The sequence below is a fragment of the Anneissia japonica genome, unplaced genomic scaffold, assembly GCF_011630105.1.
Source record: "Anneissia japonica isolate Jap-2015-1 unplaced genomic scaffold, ASM1163010v1 scaffold665_len1252844_cov201, whole genome shotgun sequence".
NCBI classification, from domain to species: Eukaryota; Metazoa; Echinodermata; class Crinoidea; order Comatulida; family Comatulidae; genus Anneissia; species Anneissia japonica.
Genome location: NW_022757135.1, coordinates 147,337 through 155,867, shown reverse-complemented (window position 1 = coordinate 155,867; position 8,531 = coordinate 147,337). Strand labels below are relative to the sequence as shown.

At 33.6% G+C, this 8,531-nt stretch overlaps 1 protein-coding gene across 2 annotated transcripts in view; it reads left to right on the top strand.

The window, feature by feature from the left end:
- Positions 1–8,531, top strand: part of LOC117124468 (atrial natriuretic peptide receptor 1-like) — a 35,901-nt gene that overhangs the window by 10,976 nt on the left and 16,394 nt on the right. For both annotated transcript variants that reach the window (XR_004447977.1, XM_033270704.1), the window contains exons 2-5: positions 105–287; positions 4,359–4,477; positions 5,415–5,550; positions 6,293–6,401. Coding sequence is in view for 1 of the 2 variants with exons in the window: in XM_033270704.1 (XP_033126595.1) it covers positions 105–287; positions 4,359–4,477; positions 5,415–5,550; positions 6,293–6,401 (547 nt within the window). In the remaining variant the exon portion in view is untranslated. The remainder of the gene's footprint in view (positions 1–104; positions 288–4,358; positions 4,478–5,414; positions 5,551–6,292; positions 6,402–8,531) is intronic.

Here is an 8,531-nt window from a genome sequence, read left to right as displayed (position 1 = left end):
TAATAATAATAATAACACTGCTATCATTATGTTAGATTTGTAATACTCATGGCAAACAGTCATATCCGATATGCAGCCCAATGATTTTTCTCTTTATTTTGCAGTATTTATCATTCTAGCGTATGGAAGCGATGTACGCAACTTTTTGCTATTGGCCAAAGCTGGTGACATGATCAATGGCGAGTACGCATTTTTCTCTATCGAAGTCCCGTTGGCTTCGCGCTTCGGCGAGAACGGATGGATGGGGAACGATACGAAGGACGATGATGCAATAGAAGCTTTCGAAGGTACAGTAAAACAAAACTAGACAGGCTTTACAGATACACAGACGTTCTACCACTAAGCACCAAAATCACATGCGCTGATTTAAACTGAAATTTAACCTACTGCTCACCAATCATAATATAGTAAATTTTCAATCACACATTTTTATGTAATTTTACAATTCCATATTTTCGTGTATTTAAATTATTATGCTTAGGTCTAACTATTGTATAGAAGACATTTTCATTTTAAATACTGGCGAACATGTTGAAAGTTGAATTGATTGTTAATACGAGAAATCGGATTAGGTCAAGATGGGCCGATGTTTGTCCCAGTATAATCGTAGAATGTTGGTCTCTTTACCAAAATATCAACGTTGAAATGAACACATAAATCATAAACTTCAAGTATGAACATAATATGAATGAACAACAAGTGGGATTCCTTTGGGAGTTAGATACTGGACCCGCCATCGTACTTACCTAGTCCAATAAATGTCTCTTGTATAATATATCCCCCACTGAATTAAGCTTCATACTGTTGTCACGTTGGCGGTAATAAAATTCATACATTATCGTCTGCATGTCATTCGATTCAATAAGTTGAATCTCAAATCTTATCTACGTAAAAACAAAAGTAATCATTTCATAAAATGCTTATGTATTCTTTACTTTTATATTTTAAATAGATCTATTAACTTTTATATAGAATGTTTCAAGATGGAAAACAATCAAATTTTGTCATTTTCATACTAAACAATTTCTAGCAAAGGATTTGTTTGTACTAGAAAAAAATATCATAACAACTTGACAGCCTTCCAATAGCTTTAGTGCGGCATTGAAATCACAATTTTGTGTGTTTTAATGAATAGACTAAATAAAATATTATATAAATATAATACGGACATAATGTAGTTAATATTATAGTGTGATTTCTCTACAAGCTCACTTTTGGACTTGGTTGTCACCCTCATGCGAAAACAGTTTGTATAAATAAATATATATATATTATATATGTAGGTATATATATAAATATATATATAATATGTATTTATACCTAGCGTAAATATACTATATATATACTATACTATATATATGCTCTTGTATTGAGCACCTTAGCAGCTAATACACGATATTGTTGTAAATTATTGGTCCGGCCAAAACCTGTCTCTTATACACATCTAAGGTAGTAAATAGATACAGTAAAAAGATAGAAACAGTACTCAAATATATAACAGATTACGCCCATTGTTATCATTTACATTATTTGTTATTTGTATTGGTCCGGCCAAATGCGAAGATCCCCACCCCATCCCTCAACTTGCCCATGGCAGAGGGGGTGGAGTTGGTGGTCCCGATGAAAAACCCTTTTTTAATTAAACCATTAAACCGTAATATTATAAGCTAAGACCAATCAACACATAAAATAAAACATGTACATATCAAAATGATTATGTTTAATCTTTCCTCGTCGGTGCTTGCATAAAACGTGATTTGGATCTAACATGTGTATAATGATATTGATAAACAATCGAAATTCTCCGTACAATATTATGCTAAACATTTACAGAGTGGACTTCCTTATGTTGTGGTCATAGACTGTAGTATTATTAATGAAAAATCCATTCAACAAACAACATAAAACATATATTTTATGTTGTTTGTTGAATGGACTTCTTTAATAATAATATTACAATCTAATATGACCACAACACAAGGAAGTCCAATTATACATATCAAAGATATTAGATTAAAGTTCTCATGTCGATGCATGCATAAAACGTAATTTCTTAAAATTTGGATATCTGAGATTGACAGACAAAATTCTCTATACTATATATACTAATTTAACGAGTAGACTTCCTTGATTTACTAACTTCCTTATGTTCAACAACACACATAACACATATCAAAATTATTAAGTTGAACTTTCTACTTCAGTGCATGGATATAGCGTAATTTTGGGATATAGGCCTATGAGATTTATATAAAATTTGAGAATGTACTGAATATAAAATCTTAAATATTTTACATTTTAATCAGCAATCTATTAGAAATACGGGGATTGGTTATACTGTAAAGCCTTCGGAACCCCTGCAATACTAAAACTGGGATCCAACAGACAGTGAATATTCCATTTTGATTTAGTGTAGATGTTTTTTACATATTTCTATTTTATTTGAATTCTTTTTATTTTGTGTGATTCATATGTTATATTTTCCACAGACAGATAAATGAATGCCTGAACTGATACTTCTATACAAAACAGATATCATAAATCATCTATTGTCTGACTGTGTGCATTGAACATTTGACGACGACGATATTGTCTTCAAATTCCCAACCGTAACTTAGGCTACGGGCTTCGCTTGACACTTCACATCAAATGGCCTGTTAATTAATCTTGCACAGCTTCCTCCTCTGCATCATCATCTTCTTCATAATCATAATTATTGATTGTCCATGGCAAAGTAGGGAAAAACTATGAATTCAGAGTGAATTCAATAATAAACGTCTCATAATGCACGAAGTGTATTTCAAAGAATCTATAGAAAACAAAAACTTTTCGGAGAAGCCGAAGACTTCCCCCACCCTATATCTAAAATTTGTCTTCCAGCGACAAAACAAGCTCACTCTCTTCTAATGACCCCTCCCACCATGGGAACCCATCCGTGCGATAGCCAGTGTAATTCTGGATCTGCGCTTGAAAAGGTATATTTACTGTAGATTTAATTACAGAAAATAATGTTGCATACTAGAACTATCAGGAATAAATATACAGATAAAGGCATGTTTTTTTGTCTTGGCTTGGTAATTTTGTGAAGAAGTGAATATGTCCTAGGCAAGTGTATGGAACCTTTAGTCTGATTTTCTGCAAAAGCTCACTATGTGTAGTAATTGACCTACTTGATTTGGATAAAAGGTAGGCCCACTAGACACTAAATTTCAACTGAAGAAAAAATGCATCCTAGTTTCTTAATTAGTCATTTTAAATTGTACACTAAAGAGAAGAAAAAAATGTAAACTATCATTAACGGTTACTGAGTTATGTCAAAGAGAGAGAGAGAGAGAGAGAGTAGGTTGGGTTTAAACATACAGGTGGAATTTAGCCCTTTTTTCCTATTCAAACCCTAATTAACTTGTGGTCTGTCAAAAAGTGGTCAGGTTGAAACATGACCAACCGTACCGGTGTCTACGGCCCTGATAGGTAAGGGGCCCAGACAATTTTAAAGGTTTAACAAATCACGCAGAAAAATAGATTATTTCAAGGTTTCTTTATTGTTTTGCAGTTTCTCCGGAGACATCCATATCATTGACAAATGAAATTTAAACGGATCATTGTTAGTGTGACAGGTTATATTATGGCCTGTAGTTAGACCTACACGATTGATGCAATATAATATTAAAACAATGTCTGTTTATAATTATACACGAGTTACCGGCTATAATATGTGTTGTATGCAATGAAATAAACTATAGTTTGGGATTGCACAAGGTACGGTATATTATATTATCTTTTACAATCATTATAAAACTGAATATTTTTCATGCTCTGGATGTGATATACAGTATCGTTAAGAATTTTATCAAGTTGCCTAAAATATACTATGTTTGTGGTAGTAGTACTGAATTATTTCTTAGCAGTTTTAATATTCAGTTAATTCTTGCTTTATTAAAAACGCAGTCAAATGACGTAGCAGATGATGAACTTATATTAAAAACAACCGTTTTAACATACATTTAAACCACCCCCCCCCCGTCGGGGACCTCTTCCCCCGTAGGGAAAATCATGGTGCCATCCCGGGACAGCTTATGGTGGGTAGACGAGGTTGACTGGTTTAAATATTTTTTGATTGAAGTCTGGTCATTTAATTTTGTAAAAAAAAAAGAAGAGGTTGCGTCAGAGAAAGTACAATTTGGCTTACAAAACGATATTGTGTTGTAAATTATTGGTCCGGCCAAAACCGGACCAGCCGGACCGCTTCTGACGCCCTTGATATATGTCTATATTTATATATAAAGTATGTTACATATATACGGTAATTATTATTGGTAATATTAATTTATTCAAGAATTAACATTGTAATATTCTAGGTTTACTTGACGTAAAATTACTGGAACCATCGTGTCCTGAATATGAAGAATTCAAAAAAGAGGTCAGGCTAAAAACTAGTCAATCGCCATTTTATTACAGCTTACCTCAAGATGAACAGGTAGGCCTACATGGACTTCTTATGATAAACTAGCTACAGCATGGACTATCGAAGCCCGAATCACTATCAATGCGCATAAAGTTGAAGCAAAATTAACAGCCTAGAGCTACACGAGACAATGTTTATTTTTTTAGAACCATTCTAGATTCAAGTACGGTTTATTGTCAATATTATAACAAGATGTATTGGAATTCTTTTTTCTCCATTAAACATGACGTTAACATACTTCACGTGTTAAATATGTATAACCATCACTGTCGTTAAAATCAACAAAGTGTAACATATGATTGCCTAAAACTTCCCACTAAAACCTCAACATACGTAGAATACTAGAACATGGTATTTAAACAAACGTAGGCATTTATAAATTTACTTTCCAGATCGCAATGTTGTTTAATTTCAAAATTTGATTTTAGTGTTAACAGATAATATACAATAAAAATAACATATACAAGTAATTTTAGCAATAATATAGAATATTGAAAATATTAATAATGATAATAATAATGATGGTGATGATGATGAGGATGATGGCGATGATGATGACGATGGCTAAGATGATGAATATTAATGGAATAACAGATAATATTATTATTCAATAATAAAAGGTGAAAATTGCAGATTGGATTAACAAATAACATAACAGACAATAGTAATAATACACTAGGCCTAATGATAAATAATAATGGGATAACAGATGTCATAATTTACAAAATCATAGTATTAGAATAATGATTGCAGTGATGATCATGATGATGAAGATAATGACAATGACAACGATGATGATGATGCACATTTTTATGGAAACGATTGTACGTTATTGCTTTCAGAATGCATGTAGTCGTTAATTGGTCCTGCATGTCTATTTGTGCAGTAGACTTTTATATTTTCATTTTGCACAAGTGTTTTTTTTACTATCTGTATTATATTTTTGTAGGTATTATTAGAAGCTGCCTTAATATACGATTCTGTGTACTTGTATGCACTAGCATTGAATAAGAGTCTAGGCAATGGGATGGATCCAAGTGACAGCGGTCATGTAGGCGAAAACCTATTTGATTGGGAATTCAATGGTAACCACGCTTCAAATTATAAGCCTATACTGTGATTAAGGGGGGACGGATGAGATTAAATATAATTAAATATATTATTAATAGTCTATCAATTTTCTAATTAGTTTTTCTGCATGCGTTCTTCAAAATTAAATGTTGATCATCGATTATTGATTAAAAAAAAATCAGTAATCGTTTTATAATGACACTGAATTCAATTTGATTCCATGCCTGATATTGTAAGTATATTTACAACTCGTATACAATATCGACAAAGCTGCTACTTAGCGAGTGAAACTTAAAACCAAGATTGTGAGTTTAACATAATTATATCAATAGAAACGTAATTATCAAGAATAATTACAGTAGGCCTATATGCCTATTGACAATTCTCACATCTGAGCTTACATTTAAACGTCTACAAATACGAGACAAGAAATGGACCTTCAATACAATTAAAAAGATTATATTGTTAATATCATTTCTTTGTATAATTTAGCATGTGCTTTCACCATACACTTGTAGACTGAAAACGCCGCCAACTTATTGGAAAGTTTTTCACATAGTCTAACCATGGTCTAACTCAATACGCCTAGCTTCACACTGAAGATCCATTTTTCAGAATGTTTTTATTTAAAAATGCCACAGAAAGATAAATGAGGGCTCAACATTAAGACATGATATGTAGATCTGACATGTTTAACAAATTAAAACATTTAAATCTGACGTTCTCATTAATTTTTTTTTACTTTGACAAAAACAGGTGCTGATGGACTGGTATCTATTGATTTACTTGGAGATCGCCGGCCGAATTACATGCTGCAGAATATTCAAAACGGCACCTTTGTTACAATAGCATCTTTTCAGAGTAGGTACGTGCAGTGATCACACAATCTAACAAAAACTTTAAAAGCCAGACATTCAATGCATCGTGCGACCGACGTACTGTACGAAGAATTCAACTCCGCTCCCAGTAAAGCGGTAGACAACACGACGCTGTCTGCTCATTGTCGGTGGCAGTCTCAACGGATCGTCATTAAAAAACGATCGGTTGAGCGAGCGTCGTAGTAGGTGCCCGGCTTTTAATGCCAGGCTCCAGAATTAAAAAAATGTTTGATATGTTATACAACATTGTTTTAAGACACTAAAAGGGTGTTTGACGAAAATTCAGCAGCGGTTAATGAGATAATGCGGAATTTTGAATATTTAGTAACTGAAAAAAGGGGCGTAACCACTCTTTCCACCTTTTTCCACCAGGTTTTAAATATTCAAAAATCTGTATATCTCATTAACCGTTCCCTAGTTGTAGTCAAACACCATTTTGTTATTATTATTATTATTATCATCATTATTATTATTATTATTATTATTATTATTATTATTATTATTATTAATGTTAGCCATCTTTCTTTGAAAGACAATGGCCACCAAATAGACACCGCTGTCTAAATGATGAATAGTCACCGACCGAAAACAAGCGTCAAAAGCAAAAACAAAGCATGGTGTGTGCCTTCGAGAAGGAGGACTCATCAAATGAGTTCGGGACAGGGCTACTTTCACAAATGAATGTACAATGTACGCAGACAACTCACTGGCTAGTTCAATGTAGCTTAACTAACTAACTAACTATTATACTGTGTCTTAGCCAAATGAGTTGTAAAACATATTAGCATAGTTTTGTCTGTGGAGCCTAGCTTTAATGAATCGCACAATTCAGGGTTTTTATTATTCATACTTTCACAACAATGCCTAATAATTATTGAGACAGTTACACGTTGTTTCTCGATGGGTAAGTAATAAATTTTCATTAAACCTCAAATTCAGCCGTTATATATTCTGGCATTAACAAGCTGTTAAAAGCACAGATTGTTTCAGCCAATGTCGTTTTTATACGTCTACCCAGAGTTAGATTTAAAAGTAAACCACTTGATACAATGTCAATGGTCTGTGAACTTTAAACAATAATATTTATATGAACAGATTTACACAGGCACAGTGGTGCTAAACGTGGAGGTGTAGATTGATGGTATTCCCCAACTCAACAAGCACATTTGGCCTAGGCCTAACATTCCACCAAGTTTCCTAAATAAATCGTATTCCGTCAATAGCCGCGAAAATAATCTAGGTGTTAAAGATATATTGTCTGTCAAATAATTGACAAAACCCCCTTATAACATTAAATTAAAACATTCTGTTGGTCATTCGAAAAGGATCAAATAACTTATTAAATTCCAATAAGGAACGAATCGAAACAAATTAATGTTCGCTGACATACTAACTTTTTATTATGATATTCTTTAAATCAATTACATGCCATAATTTAAGGGCACATGTACAAAATGAGGAATAGTTAAATTTATGCGTCTGCAAATTACCAAGAAATATAGACCTATTTCTCGTTCTAATTTTTTAATTGCAAGGTAATGCAGTATGTTACCATAATACACACAAAAAATTCAATTGAATTATGTTCTTTAATAACAATAAAATCAATAAATTGGCAACAGACATAAATGCTCCACCCCGTGGATACTGTTGCCGTGGTCTCACAAAACAATAGGACTTTTCGCAAGCTTACGAACACGATAACGAATACGGTTACGTCACACCATTTTTAGACAACCCTTCCCCTTCAGTAGCATATGTTACAACGAAGGCTATTCATGCCTTTTGCCGTATTCGTATTTGTTATCGTTTTCGTAAGGTTGCGAAGTCTCCCTATTAGCATAAGGGTCTGTAAACACGTGCGTGCGTAGGGCAAATGCATGCGTATCACAAGTGCGTGCGTAGGACAAGTGCGTGCGTAGGACAAGTGCGTGCGTAGGACAACTGCGTGCGTAGGACAAGTGCGTGCGTAGGACAAGTGTGTGCGTAGAACAAGTGCGTGCGTAGGACAATTGCGTGCGTAGCACAAGTGCGTTCGTAGGACAAGTGTGTTTGTAGGACAAGTGCGTGCGTAGGACAAGTGCGTGCGTATTCCTGGTCCTGTACTGATTGGTCAG